This window comes from Apis mellifera, linkage group LG4 (assembly GCF_003254395.2).
Source record: "Apis mellifera strain DH4 linkage group LG4, Amel_HAv3.1, whole genome shotgun sequence".
NCBI lineage: Eukaryota > Metazoa > Arthropoda > Insecta > Hymenoptera > Apidae > Apis > Apis mellifera.
The window spans coordinates 2885001-2909474 of NC_037641.1; the positions used below are offsets into that span (position 1 = coordinate 2885001).

General features: G+C 39.3%; 1 protein-coding gene and 1 long non-coding RNA gene across 7 annotated transcripts in view; both read right to left on the bottom strand.

The window, feature by feature from the left end:
• Nucleotides 1–24474, bottom strand: part of LOC726671 — a 37788-nt gene that overhangs the window by 7571 nt on the left and 5743 nt on the right. For 2 of the 6 annotated variants that reach the window (XM_016911763.2, XM_016911765.2), the window contains exons 2-9: nt 24258–24405; nt 15512–15602; nt 14119–14214; nt 13588–13725; nt 9506–9588; nt 9273–9403; nt 7056–7221; nt 983–1052 (exon numbers count right to left, since the gene is read on the bottom strand). In XM_016911763.2, the coding sequence (XP_016767252.1) occupies nt 983–1052; nt 7056–7221; nt 9273–9403; nt 9506–9588; nt 13588–13725; nt 14119–14214; nt 15512–15602; nt 24258–24405 (923 nt within the window). Of the gene's footprint in view, nt 1–982; nt 1053–4690; nt 4851–7055; nt 7222–9272; nt 9404–9505; nt 9589–13587; nt 13726–14118; nt 14215–15511; nt 15603–24257; nt 24406–24474 lie in introns of all 6 variants that reach the window. The other 4 variants (XM_016911764.2, XM_016911767.2, XR_001702751.2 and 1 more) reach the window with 2 other exon arrangements.
• LOC102654463 lies at nt 7428–9266 on the bottom strand. Its single transcript, XR_408017.3, has 2 exons — nt 9144–9266; nt 7428–9033 (listed from the first exon to the last, which is right to left on the bottom strand). It is a non-coding gene; the product is annotated as an uncharacterized LOC102654463 (long non-coding RNA).

Genomic DNA, 24474 nt, shown 5'->3' on the forward strand with positions numbered 1-24474 from the left:
GAAAAATCTATTTTTTCTTTTCTTTTCTTTTTTTCTTTTTTTTTTTTTTTTTTTGGAAGACACATTTTCTGACGGTCGCTTCTAGTTCGTTCTTCTCTTTCTTTCCTTTTATTCGATCGAACATGACACGGACAAGCTAGATTTTCATCGCGAGGACTCGACATAATTTCTTCTCCATTATACAATTAACAAAACCCTTTGAATTTGTTACTCGTATTTTTTTTACTTTAATTTCTCATGAATTTTACATCCGCGATAAAAATTTCGAGTCGCTATTCAACACTTTTTCCTTTCTCTTTTTTTTTTTTTTTTTCAAGTTCCACGATAACATGTGGATGACGGAACGGAGTAGAAGACGATAACAGTAAGAAGTGGTGATAATCGAGAGATACTATATTTCGTGCCCGGGTCTCTTGCAAGTCTCTTACGTCGAAATACGTGATGGTCCGCGATTTATCACCGGTCAATTGCTTTTATTTTACATCTTTATCCGGTTGCGTCGAAATTGCCAAGCGAACGAGTATCCTCCATTTCAAAACGATTCGAATCGAATAATTTATATTTTAAATTTACAATAAATTTTATCCTCCTCCCTTTTATTTTATAATAAATAAAAATTCCATTTCCAAGATATTTATTAAAAAAAAATTCTACTTTCTCAATTCTCGAAAGAGTTACTTTTTCTTTTTTCATTTTCTTTCTTTTACAATTTTCACAAGAGGATACTCGATCATGGACAATCCGATATGTATCGTTCACCATCATTTACCACACGTAGAAAGAAAAGTAATTTCCTCTATAGTGTTCACACTACTATATGAAATCGACGTGAGACTTCTAGTTTCTTCTCAACACTTCTCAATATCGATATACGTATGTACACGCGACCGGAATAGCGTGCGCAGCTTGTCGACAATGACGGTATATAAAATTCTTCTCTCAAGAAGCAACGAGTCAAACCCTCTACACGATGCACACGTACCTGCACGGCTTGCACCATTGGCTTTGCTGGTCTAATCCGTACCTTGCGCGACACTTCTTCATGTTGTTACCTAGAAAATGCGAAACGTGCACCGATTAGCGGGTTGCACAGCTTCTTAGGCTGTGAACAGGATTGGGGGGGGGTTTGGCGTTTATTTTTCCCTTATTTTTCTTTTTTTTTTTCTTTCTTTCTTTCTTTCTTTCTCTTTTCTGTATCACGTATGTAACATTTACGACATTATAATGCAATAGTGCTTCGTTAACTGGACGAGATCTTTTTTCGCTTCTTTTCTCCTCTTCCAAACGAGAAAAAGAGGAAATCGTTATTTAATAATTGATTTAATTTCGCGCGATCGATGAAGAAGAGATGGTCGATTTTTTTACAAAATACAAAAAGAAGGATATCTGTTTTGAAATTGGCCAGATACGAATGGAACCATGGCCAATTAACGAAGCACTACCGTGTATTGTCCAATTTCTTTCGTTTCGTTGAACGAATGACTGTGACGTTCGAGCCATAGAATGATTCTCCGAATGATTATCTTATAATTATTAAATATTATAGGACGAATCTCAAAAAGATTAAATTATTATTATTAAAATAAAATATCATTTGCTAGAAGAGTTACACACATATATATCTTCGATTGTGATATAATCTGTAACGATAGACTCTAAGAATTAGCTATTAAATTAATAGATGATGATATCTTATTGTCATTAGCTAAAAAAAAAAAAAATAATCACTTTCTCAGTTGAAACTTTTAATTTATAATTTTTTTATTTTTCAAAATATATTCAAATTTTTGTATATAATAATTTTACTTGTAATTTTCAATTTTTAATATTCAGTGTGAAATTAATATAGCAAGAAAAATGTTCGATCTGACGTTTGACCATTTTCTCATAGTTTAATTTAAAAAAATAATGTTGCAATTATTCATCCATATTGAACATCTTAAATAAAGCATCCTATCAAATACTTAATATCAGTATTATCATATTATCAATTTATTTTTTCCAATAAAAATATCTTGAAAATCACTTGTTCTCTCAATTCACAATTTACAACATCTTCTTAGATCTTTAAATCTTTAAAATTATAAAAAAATTTCCACTTTGTGTCACTCTTCTGCAATTAAACGGACGATATATTTTTTGAAAGGATCTTGAACATCAATGATCGCGTCAAAATTGATTTGTCAACTAGTCATGCGTACAACAATATGTTCGCGACCGATTGAGCTTGATTAGCCTGGTGAAACTTTAATAATTCTCCATTGGAGAGTCCCTTGGAATCCCTTCAAACCGTTCAAGAAATTTGAAATCGTGATGCTCAAGCTCAAATGGTCAAGAAATTTGACAATATACCAGCGAGGCAGGATCTTCTCGGAAGACGGTATTTATATTTTTTTTTAAATTACTATCATTCATAAGTCACTAAACAATTGATTCAAGATAGGAATAATTAAATTAATAATATATGAAATTATTACAAAATTAAGGGATGATGAAACGAGGGCCGAAAATCATGAAACACTTTCAATAAAGCAATTTTATAAAATAATGTTGTATATAATTTAAATATAGAAAGGAATAATATTTTTTGAAAAAAATTTAAAAATATAATTATTTTTATTATGATTTTTAGCTCCTTGTTAACTATTTTTCAAAAAGAAATTAACTTATTCTATGTAAATTTTTAAAGATCTTTTTTTTTTGTACGAATTTATTTTAACTAACATTATGTTTAAAATTAACAAATGTCTAATGACTTATGAACAGGTGCATACATACATCCATTTGAATATTATTAAATAAACGTTGAATTTTATTTTCAACGCAAGACACTAGTCTAGTCTTCGGAGAATGAACCTGCGGAATTAACAAGAAAATTTAAAAAATAAAAAAATAAAAAAAAAAAATAAAAAAATAAACAAGAGATAATTTGTCAAGCTGAGTAAAAAACGGCATGCAGCGTAAAAACGTTAAAAACGGCGTAAAAAACACGATCAAAGATCATATCTACTCAATAATTATTAATGTCGTGATCTGTATTAAACGCAAGCTCTAGACAATGAATATTAAAAAATGAATACATATATATATATATATTTTTTTTTATTTTATATATATATATATATATATATATATATATAAAAAAGAAAAATAGGAAAACGAAAGGACGCTCGAGCGCTCGTGCGTCGTGAACGAAACAACTCGCATGTAAGAGTCGAGAATAATTGAGTGATTGATTAGAGGTGACCATAGAAAGAATCAAAAAAAAAAAAGAAAAAAAAAAGGGGGAATAGTGGATGAACAAATTATAATCTTTGTACAAGAGAAAAAGTAAAAAAAAAAAAAAAAGTTAAAAATTAAAGAAATAATTAACAGGCAAATGTTGAAACGATCAAAGGTAATGGCGAGTGAAAAAAAAAAAATAAATAAAAACAGAGAAAGAACAGAGGTGTAAGAATAGAAAACCAGCGTATATAAGAGATGAAAAGAGTAGAGAGAATAGTAGAGGAGAAGAAATACATAAAAAGAATACAGAAAGAGAAGGGTAAAGAGATACGTAAAGAATGGGGGGATGGAAATGGCAGAAGAGCGCAACGAAACAAAACGTGGAAAGAGAGAAGAGGCGGAAAGAGAAGACGAGAAAAGGGGAGAGAAGAGAGAGAGAAAAAGAAGAAAAGAAAGAGATAGAAAAGAGAAGAGGTGAACACAGAGAGATTGAGTGAAAATTAAAAACGCTTAGGATTGTCTGATTGCGGAGTATAGGTCCCTGTAAAAATGCAAGATGGCCAGCGTCCCCAAAGTTGTATACGTAATTAATAATTAATAATGCTGTGTCATGTGCGTGTACGTGTGTACTGAATGCGCTCGTGTCCCATTTATTTTTCGTTCCCGTTATATATTTGACAGCCAATATATATAATGGAAATCTGTCGGAACATTATGGAGGCACGCACGTGCGCATGCGTACGTGCACGCCCGCTCGCGCGATTTTTGATCATTCGTATCTTTTATATATATTTTTTTTTTTTTTTTTTTTTTCAAACTTTTCTCGAACATCATTCTCTTATTCTTTTTCATTTTCTTTTTGCATTTTTTTTTTTATTCCCTTCCATCTATATATATTTTATATGTATATAATTACTTTTTTTTTTTTTTTTTTTTTTGTTTTGTTCATTATCCAAGAAAAAAAGAACTGAAAAAATTACGAAAGACCATGTACAATAATAGATATATAAGTTACATATATATATATATGAATGTATATATGCGTATGCATTGTACATAATAGTAATAATAATAATTATATAGTAATGATAACCGAATATACATATATATATATATATATATGTAGAATATATATTATATAATATATATATATATATGTATATATATATATCGTCCCAAAACCCCAAGACGGGGGGAAAACATGCAACATAATGTAGTGTAGCAATAAGAATGTATATAATAATTATATAATAGTATATATGTAATAATGAGGGGGTGGGGGGCTGTTGAAAAAGGGGGGGGTAGTAATATTTCAATAAATTTCTGTAGCTGTGTTGGTAGTTGGTAATAGTAGTAAGTAAGTAGTAGTAAATAGTAGTAGTAGTAATAGTAAGTTGTAGTTGTTGTTGCTGTTCGTGGGGCGGGGGGAGCTTGTAAGAATGTGTGGAGTGAGGCATGTGGGTACCTCCAGGATCACTGTTTGTGTCTTGTTTGCGCTTCCTCTTCTTAGTTCGGTTGGTATTTGCGCGGGAAGACCAGTCAGGGTACAGCTGCATGTGCAACTGTCTCTCCCGTCGCGCCAACTCATAATACTTGGCCTGTTCCTCTCGCCCTAGCGCGTGCCACTACCGAGAGAGAACCAAACACTATTTGTAATTGTGCATGAACCGTGGGCTAAACAATTATTTTTAATCAAGAAGAAAAAAAAAAGAGGTTCACTAATGCTACTACCGCCACCCTAATTTGCACCTTTTTTTTTTTTTTTTTTTTTTTTTTAGCTATATGTATTTCTCTTTTAAACTGTTCGCTTATATATTGTTCTTTTCTTTTCTTTCTTTCTTTCTTTCTTTTTTCTTTTCTTGCATTAAACGATAAAAAAATCTCGTTCATATGCGCTTTGTATAATAGTATATATATATATATATATATATATATATATATGTATATGTATATATATATATATATGTATATATATACTCGTTCAACGCATCGTCGCCATTTTGCTCGAACATATTTCAGTAACACTGGGGTCCCTACTTTCCGTTTAAAGTGCTAGAAGAACAGCCTAGATTCTCCCCTCCCCCTCGCTTGTACCGCTACTCGTCGTATCGTTACTTTTATCGTGAAGAACTTGGACGATACAGGATGTCTGATAGAGAGAATCGATATTTATATATGGCGGACAAGAACGTTATACATATTATGGATTCGCGAGAGTACGTTGACTTGGTGGTTTATACACTGAAAAAAAAAAATCCTATAATCACAAATATATTACAATATATTACAATATATTTATATGAAAATGTTGAAAATATAAAAGGAAACGACTTCTACTTTTTTTTTTTCTTTTTCAGTGTATCCTTCCAAGACAGCTTTCCAATTAACTTACCGTTCACCGATTATAAAAAAAGAATTTCGTTCAAAGAATTCGAAACTGTTCAAAGGAAGAAACAGACAGAGCGATCTGACCAAAAATCTGTCCTCATTGGTTCAAAATAAAAAGTTCTTTCCGCGACACGTCTCGATGGGCCAAGAAGGGAAGCGGAGCGGTCCCGTTCGAAACGATCGTGAAGAGAAAACGACGGTCCCTCGGTCTCTCTATCAGACATCCCGTACCTAAAGGCTCTCATCATCATCATCATCATTATTATCATCATCATCATCATCATCATCATCGTTATCATCATCGTTGTCGTCGTCGTCGTCGCTCATCGCCCGAATTAATCGCAGTTTCGATATCTATAGTTTCGTTCGTTCGAAAGGTATACATTTCTTTCTCATCTTTTAATCGTTTTTCTTTTTTTTTCCACATTTTTTTTTTTTTTTTTTTTGTATCTCCGTGAACGGATACCGCTTTAGGGAGTTTGGCCAGATACACAAAAAAAAAAGAATCTGCGTAATGATCGTCGCATGCCGCGAGACTCCGTTCTTTCCCTCTTGCTTGCGCCGCCGCATATGCATAATTAATCGGCCGCATTAGAATCCGCAAAAGAATCCGTCCCCAACAGACAATCCAATAAATGCAATCGAGTCGAAAAAAAAAAAAAAAGAACGGAAACACGTGTACGTACGTAAGCGCGTGCACGCAATCGCGCCGTTACACAACCCCGGCGAGAGCGCGAGAGTGTACGCGTGCACGCGCTGTACGTGTGTTTGTTCCGACAGGGCTCTGCTCGATATTCATTTGAACACATGAGAAAACAAAAGTTCGCACGAGTCGAAGAGTGGAAAATGTCAAGACGGAATATATATATATATATATGTGTGTATATATATATATATAAAAAAATAAAAAAATAAATAAATAAATAAAAAATAAATGAACGGAGAAATAAAAATAAAAAAAAATATATATGTATATATTACGAGAAAAAAAAAATTTGAAAAAAAATTAGGTAATAAAAAAAAAGAAAATAAGAGGAACGTGTAAACAACAAATACAAAATGGACGCTTAAACAAAGAACGACAGACTAGAAAAAAATTCGAAAAAAAAAAAAAATATATATATATATATAGAATAAAACATGTTCGTTGAAAAACAAAAAAAAAAAAGAGATCAACAAAATACAGAATGAAACTTTGCACAGAGACTTTGATCGTTTCAATATCAACCAGTAATAGGTAATCTATATGAATTATTATTATTATTATTATTATTATCATTATCATCATTATCATTATATCATCATCATCATCATCATCATTATTATTATTATATTATTATGATTATTATTATGATTATTATTATTATTATTATTATTATTATTATTATTATTATTATAATGAATTATTAAGGGCCTGCTGTTCTAGCACTGGAAAGTGGTACCTCCGGTGGGATCTGCGGACCGTTCTTTCTTCCTCTTCTTCTTCTTGCTGCCGTATCCGTAGTTATCCCTGGCACTCCAGCCGGGGTATCGTTGCTGATGAAGATGGCGCTCCTGCCTGGCCGCCTCATAATACCGCGCCTGCTCCTCCCGGCTTAGCGAGTGCCACTGCGTGTCATACCCCCAAAATTCAGATTCACAGATTCACAGTCTCACAGTACTTATCCGTGCACCGTGTGTCCCTTTTTTTTTTTTTTTTTTTATTTTTATCCACGTCCCATTTTTTTTTTTTTTTTATTATTTTAATACGTGTACATTTTTTTTTTTCCGATACTTTATTATTTTTATCGTAAGAAAATTTATTATCCCATTACTTTTTTTTTTTTTTTTTTTTTTCTTATTATTATTACTCTTTAGAGACTCGTTTTACCCTCATCGAGTGGATGCACACACCAAGAGAGAGGAGTCTTTTTTATTTTTTACTTTTATTTTTATTATTTTTATTATTATTATTATCATCTTTTTTTTTTTTTTTAAATAATCCCGACCCCCTTTCGCTTGAACCATCCCCTAAGAAAACAATCCCCCGTTATTTATTTCATAGCAGAGACACTTCCATAGATCCCACCTACGATGCTCTCTCTCTCTCTCCCTCTCTTTCTCTCCCTCTCTTTCTCTCTATTCTATTCTATTCTATCTATCTAAATCGTATTGAGTTTAACTAGCAGGTACGGTTAGTGCTTCGATATTTTTTTTTTTTTTTTTTTTTTTTTTTTTTTTATATCAATCTCGCGGATCAACGAAAGAGTTAACAAAACGCATGCAACTTTTTCATTTTTTTTTTTTCTTTTCTTTTCTTTTCTTTTCTTTTCTTTTTTCTCATCAGCGTTTTTCGATCGTCCTTCGAGACACTTTTCGTGTTCGAGGGTGCATTCTGATCGTTTTGCGCTCGCCAAGTCAACATTTTGCTTTCGGATCAATACGATTTTGTTTCTTTATTCACAGAGATTGCAATGTTTAATCTTTTGATTTGGAAAATTTTGTTTTTTTTTTCTTCTACTTGATACTTGATTCTCGTTACATTTCGTTTTTATAATAATTTTTCATAAAAGAGGAGATGATTTGAAAAGAAAATCTTGACTTTGGCGCGCTTCTCTTTTACATCAGGGCTCGTTCGAATACACTTTTGAAGTATTTCCATTGCTATTAACGATATAATGGAAGATGTTTTAGGAATTAATTTCGTTGTTCCGGAAAATTTTCTCTTTCTCAATTCATCTATTTTATGTTTACTCTTGAAATTAAAAAAAAAAAAAAGAAAAAAAAATGGAAACGAATTTCAATCGCACGATTTGCTCCTGAAACATTTCATCATAAGTTAATAGCAATAAAAAAAATAGTTTTTATATAACGAAATGTAATTCGTGGTACAAGTAGAGTGAGATTATTCCGTGGTTCAATATGATCAAATAATCTTTTGTCGTATGGAGCTTTATTCTACAAAAGAATTATTTATGAACGATATCGAATAATTGGTAATTTCATTACAAAGTACTATCGTTTCTCTATATAATATAATTCCTAGATATATTTATCTAGTTAGAATTATCAAATATTAACTTTTCCATGTACTTTTTGCAATAAACTAAATTCTCATTAAATATTTGGATTATTAATCCACAATAAGAAAGTATAATTTTTACGAATTTACAATTATAAAAAGATCAATCATCCATTTCATTTCTTTTTAAAAGTTGACAGACAGAATTGACAATTAATACAATAATAATAACAATTTTTAATATTGTGTATCATGATACGATTTAAATCATATGAAATATGAATCAAGATACAAGAACATTCAAATTATCATTCTCCTAGAAAATGAGGCTCTTTGCGTCAAAAAGTTATTTCACTTTTTCCTTTTCTTTTTTCTCTTTTTTATACCTGTACCACGAACAACGATGCCAAAATATGGTCCTGTACACAAAACAACCATCTAAAACTCAAAGAATATCATCAGATACAATACAATAATACATATTTCATAAAAAAAATCAAAATCTTGATCAAATAAAAATCGTACAAACCCTGATGCAATAGTTACTCTCCAACGTTAACAACAAGAACACTTCTAAACGAAATGTAGTAGTAGTAGTAGTAGTAGTAGTACTAGTAGTAGTAGTAGTAGTAGTAGTAGTAGTTTCCATTCTACTCACTCGTCTTCCCAATATTTGGTTGATCGCTGCGCTCTCTTTTAAGGTACACTCAGCGACGACCTTCGCCCTCATCTCCTTCATGTACAGCATGAACGCGTTCAAAGGCTTTTTTATATGGGGTTTCTTTTTATCTGTCAAACATCATCGACGGGTATGAGAGGTGGACTCTACAGTGTGAAAATCAACGGTAAACTGATCACAGAAGCCGTCAGGTCCGTTAAACGAGCCCTTACCTTGATTGTTCTGCTGCCCTGTATCCTGTGCTTTCGCGTTATCCGACGGTAACGACGTGGAATTCTTCTGCTCCACCGTGGACCTGCCAACACAAAAACCATCCACAAAATTATTTCATCCCCCTACTACCCTCGTCCTCCCTCCCTATTCTCCCCTTACAGATCAAACTCAGTTCAGAATCATTCTCGGATACATACATATATCATCTCTTATCTAATCCTCCCCTCCCCTCTCCCTTCCCCATAAGGTTCCCGTTACGTTACCGTTTGAAGTAAGGCTGCTTCGAGTCACGGTTCGTCAAGGGTTGTTGGTCAGGTTTCGTGCAGGATAGGGGATAGGTCGGCGTGGAGTTCTGGGAATTGCACAGTTGCTCCGTGAGAGAGTTGGTGGCCGGCCCGTCGAAGTAAGGTTGGGCGGGCAAGGTCAACGGATTCCTGGGGAAGTTCTGAGGCAACGGCCAATTCATCTGTTGCCACATACGATGCCTGGCCTCGACCATCGCGAGCAATTGAACGAAGTTGTGCTGCGCGCCGTACGGAGGCGGCGTCACGCTCCTCGGCATGCTCATGTTCGACATCTGCATCAGGCTGCTCATATAGAGCGCCGTGAGGATCTTGTGATCGGCGGTGGGTAAGCCAGCCTCCCCGGCCTTCATCGCGTCCTGTAGCACGGTCATGTTGTCCTCGATCGTCGTGTTGGCGGGATCGATATTGCACTTCTCCTCGTCGATCGACCTGTTGTTGATCGACGATGCCTCGCTGCTGCCCTCCTCGATCGTCACGTTGGTGGCCGGCCCGCTCTCAGTGTTGTCGTCCTTCTTTATCACCAGGTTCAATGGCTCCAGACACTCGGGCTCCATCGCACTCGTGGATACCCGTTTATACCCACCGACACGCTCGAAACTGATCCATCGAAATCGCGATAACCGCGAGCGTATCTCACTTCTCTATTCCCTCTGTTATATATGTATATATCTATTTCTTTCTATCTCTCTATTATATCCTCTCCTCGATATTCGCGTCTATTCGAGTTCTCGCGTGCCAAGTATCCCGTACACGTGAACGTTGATCACGCAGCGATCGACAGAGTAGAGTTTCGACGAGCAACGTATCTCGGCGATCCTTCCTTCGTTCATCGATTCGTCAGTGCGTCGGCAAGCATCGTCGTAGCACGAGCACGTCGTTGCCTCGCGTAACAATATCGAAACGATGGGATCGAGAAGTTGGAGGATAGAATCGGTGCACGCGTAGCAGCTTCGCATCACATTATTGCACCCCGTTCTCCTCGCGCCGTTCTTCATCCTTGCATACCCGCGCTCTATCATCGTCAACCACGGCGGATCGAAGAGGAGCGGTCGAAAAACAGCGGCCTTCACCGTACCGTTGTAAACAGCACTCGTGCAAGCGTAGAAGGCAACATCTACGAAGGGAAACTACGACGGCGGCTGGCTGGCTCGAGAGACTATACGAAAACACTGGTGGTGGTGGGTTCCGCGTCAACCCGGAAGCACTCGAGGAAACACTTTTCACGCCACGTCCCGTCCATCCGCGTCTGCACGTCTCGTATCACCGTACATCTCAACGGCTCCATATCGTCGTGTGGATGGTATTCAAACATTCATGAGCGTCGAATCGCACGGTAAAATGTCTCCAGGGGCGGCATCTCGTTCTTCGGGCCCGCCGCTCTTCTCTTTTTCTCTCTCTCTTTCTCTCTTTCTGATCCACTACCGAAAAATATGAGACAAGAACCTGACGACAAAAAACCTCTCCACGATTCTTTTCGATTATCTCTCTCTCTCTCTCCCTTTCTCTCTTTCTCTCTCTCTCCCTCTTTCGCACACGAGAGATCTTTTCTTCTCCTTCTCGTCTCCTCGTTCTCCTCCTCTCTCAACCAGACACACGCGCGCGTTTATTTTATCGTTTCTCTCTCCCGTCACGATTATTCCGCACAAGAAGGTAACACGTCGGAGAGATACAAATAAATATATATATATATATATATATATGTATATATTTACATATATAAATATATATACGGTAGATGGATAGAATAAAGAAGATTCGTGATCCGATACCGGTGTACCACCGTCACCTCTGCCTCTTTTCCACCACCCTGTGTATCCCGCATCCAGCGAAAATGCGTCGTTCCTGGCGTCGGTGGAATCACCGAGCGGTGTTACGACGATTGATTATCCGCGAGTGCGGAAGGGGCGGCGGGGTGGAGGGCTGCACCGTGGGGCCATCATCGCGATTCATGGCTCCGCAGCAACGACACCCTACCATCCGCCGATGTATAATTCGCGCGTGGGGGGTGAAGATTGCATTCTCTCCGCTTTCCCTGCGTGATGCCTTTTTTTGGCGGGTTGCGTGGCGCTACCATCGGCGACTTCCCTCTTACACCCTCTCTGCCTGGGACCACCACCACCACCACCACCACTACCACCACTACCAGCACACTACCACCACCACAACCACCACCACCACGATATGTGCCACCTGCACCGGACGACACCAGGAGAGGATAGTCCTCTTTTGGTCTCCACGGATCAGCTGCTTTTATACATCACCTCCTTCCTATCGATCTCTCTCCCTCTATCTCTCTCCCTTTTATAAGAAAGGAAACGACGAGTCTCTTCTTCCTCTTCTTTCTCTTCCTCTTCTTTCGATCCTGACACGTGAGTCTGATCGATCCTAGTTACTCTCTCTCTCTCTCTCTTTCTCTCTTCCGCGTCGATTATCCAACGTGGATTATAACTAACCACGTGCGACGTTCTTTCAGATTACTCTCTCTCTCTCGCTCTCTGTTTCTTGGATTACTCAGATCTAAGGACGGGTTGAATTCTCGATCGAACGGAGGCGCACACGTGGTGGATGGAGGAAGAAACGTGGATACACGGACGGACGGGGCGACAACTGGTTCGTACGTGGGCTCGTAAAAATCCGCGACAGCGTCCCGACGCTACGCGGCACGGCACCCTCGGCCTCCCCTCTTCGAGAAACGCGGCTGGTCGCGTCCAGCAGCTGCCAGCTGATCCACACAACGCGGCGTGTTGTGTCGCGTGCATGGAGTTGTGTGCACGCGTGCCTCGAATGTAGGAAGCGCGACCATGCGGCTTTGTATATACGATGCTCGGGCCAGGCGATCGGCCGGGTACTAATGCAAATTAGAAATCTGTTTAAGAGGGTAATGATCAATACATAACCGGCGGCGGCGGCGGCGGCGGCGGCGGTGGTGGCGGCGCCGGCAGGCGCAGACGCTGTGCGAAGAGAATCATTCAATAAGTGTTATACGTGCCTCGACGGTGAAGGGGGAACGACTGCACGAGGGGTTGCAACTACCCCGTGACGTGCTACCCCCTATGGTCGTCACCGAAACTATCCGTCACAACCCCTGATACACTGTGACTGCCGGCTGCTTCTTTATCAACGGACGGGGGTGGATGGAGCGGCGTTTCCTTTTATCGATATGGAAGGATGGAAACCATTTTTTTTCAATGCCTGTATCGAGTGTAGTATTTTGTATGAATGGCATGTCGGGTCGGTCGGTCATGGGTTGTTGTCCATCCGTAGGTGATGGATAAAACTCGTATCCCATAAATTGTATATATCTTGAATGATGAGAGAAGAATTGTTGTATACATCTCGATGATTGCTCGATCGTTTTGTAAAATTTTCCAACGAAAATGGGGAGATGGTTTCACCAACTTCTCTCCAATAAATTATCGACTGGATTAGCCTCTCCTCCTCGAGAAACAAACAATAAAACGTGCGTATCGTGTCGAAAATTAGGCTCTCCTCCAATTTATCAATAATTCGATATCGAGATCCACTCGAATCGATTATTATCCCGCTCCATTATTCATCGAAATATCTTTTCGATCAATGGAAGGTAACAGTTTCGGAGGGTTCGTTGTACGTAGGGGCGGCGGATCGATATTTATGTCGGGGTGAATGAATGTGGATGTGACCGAGGAGGGAAAGGAAATGGGGGAAAAAGGGTGATGGAGTTATTGAATGAGTCGTGTCGTTCGATTCGTTGAAAAGGGTCCAGGTGTCGCTGAAATGTCGACGGGGAAACGAACCTGTGATTGTGATCTAGGGTGGAATGATCCGTCTTCGGCGCCGAGGACACCAATGCGTGGGACGCCAACGCGTGTGCGTGCGGACTTAATCCAGGATGCGGAGGCATCAGGCCCGTCGGCGAAAACCGGTAGAGATCACTGGAAAATTTATTAAAGCGTTAGATAGCGAGTAGATTGAATAATAATATGATTTCATGATTGAAAGACAATTAACATAATAATAACATTCAAAATATTTTTAAAATATTATTCTAAAAAAATGTTACACTTACTTATATTGAATAATTTTTGGATAATATTTTATAAATTTTATTATCAGAAAAATATAATTCTTGAAGAAAAGATTGGAATGATTTTTAAAAATGGATAAATTATAATTAAATTTTCAAAGTTTTTTTCTTCTTCGCAAAGAGATTAAAAGATTGAAATTATCCATTGATAGAATTCGTCGAGTACGCGGAGTTGAGAGAGCGATGTATAACAGAAATTAGAGTGTTTGAATGAACTTGACAAATTCGATCACCTACTAACCTTGGTAAACTAGAACTTGTGATGGGCAAACTCGTGGGATACGGACTTCGGAAACCAGTGCTTGCCGGGGAAATGGGGTACATGCTCGGTGTGTGCCTGAAAACGAAATTGTTGGTCAAACAGAAGCATCGCCTGAAAGCAAGTCTTCGAATTATTGTTACCGATCTTTCTCAAAATCTGTTCGAAAAAAAGGAGAAACAATCTAACTCTGTATTTTTTGTCGATTCTAGAATCGTATCTCTTTCTCTTCACTTTATTTCACAACGAAAATTACTATTAATCTTCCAAATCTCAGCTCGAGAGATCAAAAAGAAAAAAATTTCCTTCGCAATTTCTTGAATTGTGAAAAATTAAACAAATTCCCCTCCCTCGAAGAAATCCTTCCAAGATATCCCCTCCCAGTCGAACGCGACGAAATCGCCGGGGAAAAGCCGCGGTTTCCGCCCCTCCTAATTGAGAAGAACGGGCCTAATCATCCGTGGAAAATCTCAATTTGAGACGGTTCGAGCAGAAAGCAAATAACAAGGAGGGAGAGAGGCGCTGCAAGAGGGTTGGTTCCTGTCGGCGCGGTCAACGGCGCGGTTATATCTGGTACAACGTCGAGTCGAACGCCAGCCGGCCTAATAGACCGGAACTGAGAGGATGACCGAGAGGAAACGTGGCCGTGATTTGGCCGGAAAAACGGGACCCGAATCGAGAAATTCATTGGCCCCCCTCTCCCCCTCATTTCTCCTTCGTATCTCCTCCCTTCCCCTTCCCCTTCGATTTTCTTTATTTCTCATCGGTTGAAAGGATCGAGGAGAGGATGAAAGAGAGAGGAGGAGGAGGAGGAAGAAGAAGGGGTTGAGAGGAGGAGAAAGGCTCCTCCCAAGAGGAGGGGGAGTCTAAATAAAAATCGCGTTTATCCTGTGTCGAGTGTCGCTGGGTTCGAGGGGGTTTGAATCGTTAGTACTAGCGAAAGAAGGAATTAACGACTGCTTGAGCGTGGAGGAGGGAAAAAAATCGAACGTTTCTCATGTAAATCGGCCCACTTCTCCCTCGTCCAACTTAACTTTTATCGGTATATTTGAGACCGTGTTTGATTCCGTGGCTATTCAATTCCACGGTTTTTCTCTCTCTCTCTCTTCCCTCTTTCTCCTCCTCCTCCTCGCTTCGGTTCATGCCGTATATAAAACACAGGTTTAAGGAAATGACGAACGATTTAATTACAGAGACACAAAATTATCGAGGAATCGTAATATTCCGATCTGTTGGCCACGATTGACGAGATGGTTAATTAACTCTGTTATTTTATAATAAAGAGAGATGGATGGATACGTAATGAGATCCGTTTATGCAGCCTTCTTGCCGGTGACGGTTCTATATATCGACGGATGAAAGTGTATTGACTTACCAGGAAGCGGCGACTTGCGTCATTTCCGGGCTAAGCATGGGGTACGGATATTGACCCGTGGAGAAGGGATACATCGGCGCTCTTGTCAAGCCTGGAACAAAAAAACGAAACGTGTCTCATTGTCTCTTATATTATATCTGTCCAATGATTAAAGACGAGGAAAGGAGAGCGTTTTCTTTTTTTTTGCAAAGAAAAATGGCGAATATTTTTAAAAGAGTTAATTTTAGAAGTTTGTCGCTTCCCACACTTCTTGATCCTTCATCAAGGAAACTTTACTGTTGTAAAAACTTGGGGATAAGTATAAAATAATAATTAAAATTTCATTAATTAAGCGTCTCGTTAAGAAACCGAGTTCTTTCTTTCTTTTTTTTTTCATCCGAGCGACGATGAAAACAAAGTTTAAGGGTTTCGCTTCCTAACAAAGAGAAATGATACATCTTCTCTAATTTCGAATAATTCGAAATAATTCAATCAATCCGATTTTTTTTTTTTATTCTAAAAAGGAGAAAAAATTCCTCATATTCCCTCGTTGAATTAACATTTTCCTCTTATCGCTTGATTATCATCGTTTGACCAATCGAAACGAGATAATTAACGAAAATTCCTGAAGGAAGGAGGCAATTTATCCTTCCTACTTTTCCACCAGGCTTGATTTATTCAATACGGTGCTGCGCCGTCGGCGTCGCGCCTGCTGGCCGCGTATCAACGGATGCAGTATAAACATTATTACGGGCGAGATCAAAGAAGAACGATCCGATTGGAGGAAAGGAGGACTATGTATTTAATATCGAGCCGGTTTGCACTACAAACACGAATCGGATGACCCGGCGAACGGCCGCATTGATCACTATTAGCCGCAACCCCCACGGCGTTCACCACCCTTTTCTCTCTCTCTCTCTCTATGCCGACAATATCTGTTTGATAATAATTTGCATCGCATATGATCTTCGTAAACTATCATCGAGTTTGGATTGCTATTGTTATTGCGAAATGTATTTATATTATTACGAAATTGAAATTTTTGCCAATTTTTTTTCCCTTTTGTTTATTATTATCATTAGAGCGATTATTATTGAGTGATTTTATGATAAGGGACAAAATTTTTCAGTTTTTATTAGATAGAGATTTATTAATATTTTCTGCATCTAAGAAAACGATTTTTTTTTATTTTGAAATAATAAATCGATAAATTATGTATACTTTTTATGATAATATATCGATGCAAAATGGACAGTTTCGAGATTTGTAAGATTTGTTAAATTTTCTTGTTTCCATTTTTCATCCATCGTATGTTAACAATAAGTTACACAATTCCAACGATTCCTCTCATTAAAAACTCTAAACTTAATTAATTAAATTCTAAAACTCATTCTCTTTCAAACAACAACAATAACAATAAAGAAAAAAAGAATCATGTCGCAAGAATTAAAAAAAGAGAGAGAAAAAATCGATATCTGTCGTTCGAATCCTGGTTCCACCCTATATCGATAATTACTCGAAATCTCCCCCTCCTCCTCGATCCGCGCCGTCACCCTGGATCGTCGTTACACGAGACTTGCACAGGGTGGCGTAGACGTGGAAAAGGGGTGGTGGGCCAGCTTTTACAGTGGCGGTATCTAATACCGTATACGTGTTGCAGAACCGGTCGCGGCCCCCAGAAACGTCGACTGCCGGCTATAAGTGGGGTGCCTTTGGCGAGGCGAAGTGTAATTGGCTTCATAAGGGTCGACGAGAAGCGGCCGGAATATCGGCAAGCCCTGAAACCGCTTGACGAGGCCAATACTTCTCTCTTCCCCCTCCCTCGTTCTCGTTATCCTTCTTTTCCTACGCCGTTCCAAGCTATCCAACTGTGGACGGATACCACTCTCCTCTCTTCATCTTCCCTCTCCCTCCCCTTTTTGCGTTTCGCGGGTGCCGAAGGCCAAGTACGAAATCGGTCAACTGCGTGGTTTTCCACGATAGAGCCACTCCAAATCTCCTCTCCCCCTCCCCTAGCGGATAACGACCGTCCATCACGTGTGGAAGGATCGGAGCCACCCAGGGCTCTCGATTACTGGAGCTCGCTCACCCCGTTTCGAGGGACAAGACGAAGTAGAGTTTGGATGGTTTGGATGTTGCCGCAGGTGGATTAAGTTATTTAACGATAGGACATTTCTTTTTTCTTTCCATGTTAAGCTCCTGTTTAATTATTGCGAGAGTCGTCCGATTATCGAAAAAAAAGATAAACGAATCGATTACTAAATATTCCATACTCGATATTTCGTTCGATTCGAGGGAAACTTAATCCCACCTGATACAAAAAATAAAAAAGAACGAAGTTTCTCAGTTTTGCATCTCATTTCTCCTTTCTGATCCATTTCCAACAACGATTAACGATTAACATTTTCTATTTCGATCCAATATACTTTTAACAAACAAATCCATCCTTATCTACATTTCACTTCGTTACGATATAAAAATCTAAGATCCTCGTAGAACCGTCTATTCTCCTCGAAGACCAAGAACGTGGAACGCAAACGAGAGAAAAAGAGAGAGATCGAGTCTCGGTTCACGGACTAAAAAAGAGAATAATCTGAGGAAAAGAGGGAGGGAGGGAAGGGTGTAGTTTGGGTGCAGTCAGTCGGTCGTAGGAAGGGGTCGTTATCTGTCCGATACCGTGTACGAATAAGGTAAGGGACGGGAATTAGAAGTACGAGCAGCAGAAGAAGCTGGATGATATATAAGGGAAGCGTAGGTAGGGTCGCGGGGGCGGGAGGGAGGGGGTCGGGTCGGGTTGAAAGGGGTGGCTCGTAATATCCTGGCGAGTCCGCGGGCTCCGTCATGTGTGCTTAATCACTTTCCAGTCGACTCGGCAGTCTGCAACCCCATTATCGGGGTCTCACCACCCGGAAAATTACTCTTTTATTCTCGAACAACTCGAGCTCCCGGTGTATACCGCGATATTCCCTGTCTTCCCTCCCCTCGCCCCTTCCCTCGTCTCGCCGTCTCCGACGCTTTTCTATTCCTTGCCTTCATCTCCCTTCGATCGTCGGCGACTTCGATGTTGCTCTTCGAAGTCTATTTTCTTTTTCCTTTCTTTCTTTCTTTTTTTCCTCGTTCTCTCTCTTTCTCCCTTTCTTCCTTTACCTCTCTCGTTTCCTTCCTTTTCAGGGAGGAGAGAATCCTGGAAGAGAATCCAGTCCAGTTTTCGCTCTGTTAAAGAGTATCGTTAACATTTACCCGGTCATAGTTACAGGCGGAACACACAAAGGGGGAGGAATGTCGCTACGAGGGGAGGAAATATTCGTTCTCCTCGAGCGAAATCGACAAAGGGATATGATACGTGGGAAGGGAGGGTTAGGCTCTGATGGTTATACCGTATGGATTATTTAATCGTATCCTGAAATGTCGTTAAGGCGATTCCAGAATAGAAATTTTCCTTTGTGGATAGATTAATCGATATACGAATAATATAATTCATAAATTTTTCATTTTTAATAAAAGAAAAAAATGAGACGATTTGTTTTTTTCTTTATCGATATCTTCAACGTTTATTTATCAGTCTTTTTTTATTCTAAATTCTTAAAAAGTATTCTTAAAAAACAATAATAGAAAACGATAAAAAAAAAAGATGATTCTAACCGTTTTAATTTCTTACAACGAACGAGAGGATCGTTAGGGTCTTGAAAACTATCACAATCTGAAGGGTGTGCTCGCCATCTTCCCCCTCGAAATGGGGGTTGCCGAAAGAATAATTCTTTCGCGAAAAGAAGGACTATCGCTCTCCGGGTGGCGCGCGCGCACTCGAGGCTTGTGGCACTCGAGATCTGCTCGCGAGGAGGATACGTTCAAGTGGTATTTTAACACTCGAACGAGAGGAAAAGTGTATTTACGGTGGCGCGAGGCCGCGACACACGCATGGAAACCCCGACAAAGATGTCAAAGTGACCGCTCGAAGCGGTGAGAAAACTGGAGAACCTACTCGTGAAGGATTACGGTGCTCGAAGAATCGCAGCCGACGGTTAAAGAGGCCGAGTGGCTTTGCGCGCGCGCGCGCGCGCGCGAGCGCCGAGCGCCGAGGATGGCATAGAGGGTGACTGTGATACTCCCCGCCTTGTTTGACGTTCTATTATGTTCATTAATCGACTGGTTTGATTTACTTTCAATGAAGATCCACAATGTTCGGTTAGCTCACTTCTGTGCACGATTGAATGGGGTGCAAATTGGTTGGGGTGAAAGGCTGTACCCTTTTGCGAATTAAAAGTATACCATTTCATTTTATGGTATTCGAGAACGTACGTTTCGGTGCAAGAAATTTGCGTTATTGAGTCTCGCGTATGAATTGATAGAAAATAATAGGGAGAAAGTTTCATAAAGTAGAGAAAGTTTATCATGATTGAAAATTTATGACGTCGTTATAAAGCAATAGATATTTTAGAAGATTAAATAGTTTAATCGATGGTTAAGGTTGATGTAAACTGAGAAATTTTAAAATTATTCAGAGGATTTAATAAATCATTAATAACAATACTTTGCTATTAGTATTATTCATTTTTACTAGTAATAAAAGATATTGAAACTGCATAGAAATTTAGAATAAAAATTAAAATAAGAGCAAGATAAAATTATGACAATATTTTAACAATTTATCCTATAAGATTTTAAATATTATCAATGATGATACAATTTAAATTACGAGTTTACATAAAAATTCAAAGAAAATAATGCAAAGTAATGCAAAATCGTAACAATTTTAATAAGAAAAATATATTAACGAAAAGTGTTAAACTAATTTCATATCTGTTCTATCATTATCATATATTGTTCCATTCGTTTCTATTGAGTAAATCAATCATTTTTTAGAATCAAACTTTTTAAAGGTTATGAAAACAATTATAGTTTATGAAAACAATTCTGTTTTACCAATTATTAATAATGGAGAAATATTCTTTTTACAACGTTCTCGCGTAGAAGATATAATTATTAAAATTTAACCTTTTCTTGTTCCATCAAATAGAAATATATCCACTACTATTAAAGCGCTGTATCGAATACATGTCAACATCGAGTGCGAAAAGATTAATTTACAAAACCGTTTAAAGCTCAAAGCAAAGGAATCAATCAACCATCGAGACTCCCTCCGCCGGTAACAACGGAAACATTCCGTCCACAATCGAAATATAACTCGGCGGATAAAAATACCGTACGTAACGTGACAAAGAAACGAGGGAAAGAGAGAAGGGAGGTAAAAAAATTGGGTAGAGCACAGCTCATAATCGCGACGGAAGCGAGAAACGGCGGAAAGGCCGAGACAAAGAGAAAGGAAAACCAAAGTGGAATAGAAAAAGAGAGAGAGAGAGAACGAGAGGTGAGAGATCGCCGTCGACGTGGGTGGCGCTAGGAGGAGAGAAAAATTAAGCGGATCAATGGTGGAGCCCCAGTGGAAAAAAAAAAAAAAAAAAAAAACGCCGGGAGATCCTCTCGACTCTCCACCTTCTCCTCGAACTCCCCATCCCATCGACACTCCTCTGTTCCATAGAAAATCCTGAAATAAACACGCGGCGGAGATCGAAAAGTGGAGCTAATTAGAAATATATTCCTGGAAGCGAGAATCGCGAGCGAGGAAGAAAGAGCCGTGGTGGCGCTAGCGCTAGAGGGGGTGGCTTCGCGGAAAGGGGACGGGGTTTCGAACGTTGGAAACTCTCGAATCGTGGAAGAGGAGAGAGAGAGAGAGAGAGAGGACATGGTGGATACGCTTGGGGACGGAGCGAGTGAAACGCGCGTTTCCTCGGACGAGGACAGATTATTGGGCAACGCAGCAAGGTGAGGAGGAAGGGAAGACGGAGAGGAGGACAGAGAGACGGGGAGATGAAGAGGCGCGGTGGAGGAAGAGGAGGATGGTTGAACGAGAGAGGTGGCGGCAGTGCTCTCGGTCGGGTGCTACGTGGCACGAGAGAGCGGGTGGGTGAGCGAGTAAGTGGGTGGCGGCTGAACAGAGCCGAGAACCCTCTGCAAGAGGGACAAAGATGGGTGGAAGACTCTCTCTGTCTCTCTCTCTCTCGCGATAGTGCGAGAGCAGAAGAAACTGGGAGAGCGAACTCGGGGGAAGGAAGGAAGGGAGGGGGGTTAGAGAAGGGGGAAGAGGGACAAAATGCTCGCTCGTTTGCAAGACAAAGAACCCGAGCCGTACGAACTCGTAGTCGTGCATAAACGCTATCAACCCCATCTACATATTCCAGGGACGTGGGTGAGCAAGAGGGAGGGTGGCGAGCCCGAGGCAGAAGGAGAGGAGAGAAAGATAGCGCGCGCGCAAACACGTCCAGAATCTCCACCTCGGTTTACCGTGTATTTCTCTCGAATTTCTTCCTCCTCTTCTTCTTCTTCTAACCTATTATTCAACAGAGAGAAAGAGATGATGAATTCGAATCGTTCTCCTTTCCCCTACCCAATTTTTATTTCCCCGATCGAGAGGAACGTATTACAAGAATAATAATGGATTCGAAGCGTTGTCGAAATTGATGGCGATTCTTCTGGCTTAATAAAAAAAAAAAGAGTTCCAAGAATATATATATTTATATTGTAAAATATGTGAGAGAAGACGGAAACTTCTACTCGACTAAAAATATCAAGAGATTCTCAAGAGAGAATTAATGCGAAACCACGAACCGATTCCCTCTCGCACTCGACCTGATTCCGGCTACTCTTCTTAAAAAGAAGAAGAAGAAGAAGAAAAATCCGTGTTACCACCAAAGAAGAAATCGCGTAACTTCATTCACATGTTCGTACGTAAAAAAAAAGTGGAACAAAGAAGAAGCATCCTAGCTGAAAATCGCCACCTCGACAAGATACATCGGTCATCGACTGTTAATCCACATTGGCTGGCGAGTTGATGGCGAGGGTTTCCCCAAAGAGGCAGGGGAGGCGGTCTCGGGGGCGGGTGCAACGAGGGTAGGAAGAAGAGAAGCTGTAGAAATAGAGAGGCGGGTTGAAACCCCCTTGACCCGCCAGAGGGAGGCTGCATGCCTGGCTGATTAGCCTAATGGTGAGTCCTCCTCTTATTCTCCTACTTGACGCCAGTTCGCGAGCCTCTCTTCTCTCTCTCTTATCCCACCACCACTTCCGCATCAATCTCTCTCGCTCCCTCTTTGTCACTCTCGCTCCATCCTCCTCCCCCCCGAGGGACGCCCGGTTCCCTCTTCTCCGTGTCTCCCTCGGCGTTCGAGCCTCGACATCGACGGCGAACCCTTGACTCGATAAGAAATATTCCTTCAATTAGAGGACCCCGTAGGAATATCAATGTTTGCACGGCTGCCAACAGGAGACGGCCACGCGGAGGAGACAGAGACGAGTTTTAATTTGCCTCGAGTGCAAAAGAGGAGTCGAAAGAGAGGGAGGGAGAGAAAAATTCTTGGGACAAATTTTCTTATTCGATGGACGATCGTTGTTCTTTGCTTTTTTTTTTTTTTTTTCGAGAGGGGCGTTCAACCGAGGTAAATTTTTATTTTGTATAAAAAGACGATGTCAAGGATGACGCGAGAGAGAAATTTTTCTTTCTTTTACTTGAAATTCTTAAGTTTTATTTCTTATTTTTAAATTACAATCGGGATTGTTGCGCGACACCTGATCCAAGCTGACGAGTTACTTTTTTTTTTCTTTTTTTTTTTTATAAAGATGTCGCTTTCGAGAGAAATTTTTCTTTATTTCTCGGAATTCTTAGGTTTTATTTTTTGTTAAATTATAATTGGAATCGTTACACGGAATCATGTTCCTTTGACAAATTTTTATCGTTGAACAAAGACAATGGATTTAGCGATACGTGAGCGAAAGAAAGAAATTTATCATTTTATATTTATGATGATTGTCTTTTTTACCGCGAACAATGATTCGTTATTATATCCCAGTGTAGAATATTTCAGTATTTAATAGAAATTGAATTTTTTTTTTCTTTTTTCTTTTTTTTTTTTTCATATTCGAGTAATTCCATTCTCGAGAAAATAAAATGAAGGATTCAGCTTTGAATCATTCCACACATTGATTATTGTTGATCGAGACCAGCCACGGTGGAAACCTGTTTATACTGTTCGCATATCACAGAGATGATGTTAATATTTGCATGGATCGATACAGTGAAATAATACGCGAAGTGTTGCCGCGAACCGTTGCGTTGCTCTATTACAGGGATGAGAGAAGTATTCCATCAATTACAATTTGAGAGGGTTGTCAATATTTGTGCCGACACTAGCGATTTAACTTCGTAAAAGAATTATTGATTTAACCGATCCGTTGTGTATATTTTGCGGAAAGTTGAAGGTCGGTTTAATTTTCAAGATTAAGAAATGGAAAAGTCATCGTTTGATCAACACTCGCTCTCGCTCCATAATTTATAAATACAATAATTTGATTAATTTTTCTAACGTTTCAAATTTACTTCGTCAATTGTTAATCGTTTATCGAAAGGGAATATTATTGTTTCAATAATAATATCAAAAATAAATCTAAAACATTAATATTGCATCCTCGTCCTTTGCAACCACATCACTTTTATATCATTTTCCCAACGCATTAAAAAATCGGATTATTTAACACTAAAACTACTTAAATAAATAGAAAGTAATCGTATTGTGTTTCTCAATAAAAATTAACAATAAAATATTACATATCTCCATTGACACTGGATAATTTTTTTCCAATAGAGCAACTTTTATCGAATTTCCAAAACATTCTTCTTCCTCAAATCCTTCGTTTAAATAATATTTTTGGTACTCACCTGCCGCTGCGGCTGCTTTACCCGCATCCAATGTCCCGTACGGTGGAATTCCCATATGAGCAGGCGGTGGTTGAGTCAGGTGGTCCCCGTTGGGGCAAAAGAAGGGCAAACCGCTCGGATGGGTCCCCGCCAGGCCCATCTTGCTCGCCTATAAATCAAACAGGGAGAGAGAGATTAAACATTTAATACGAAACACGTGGTGATGAAATCGCGTACA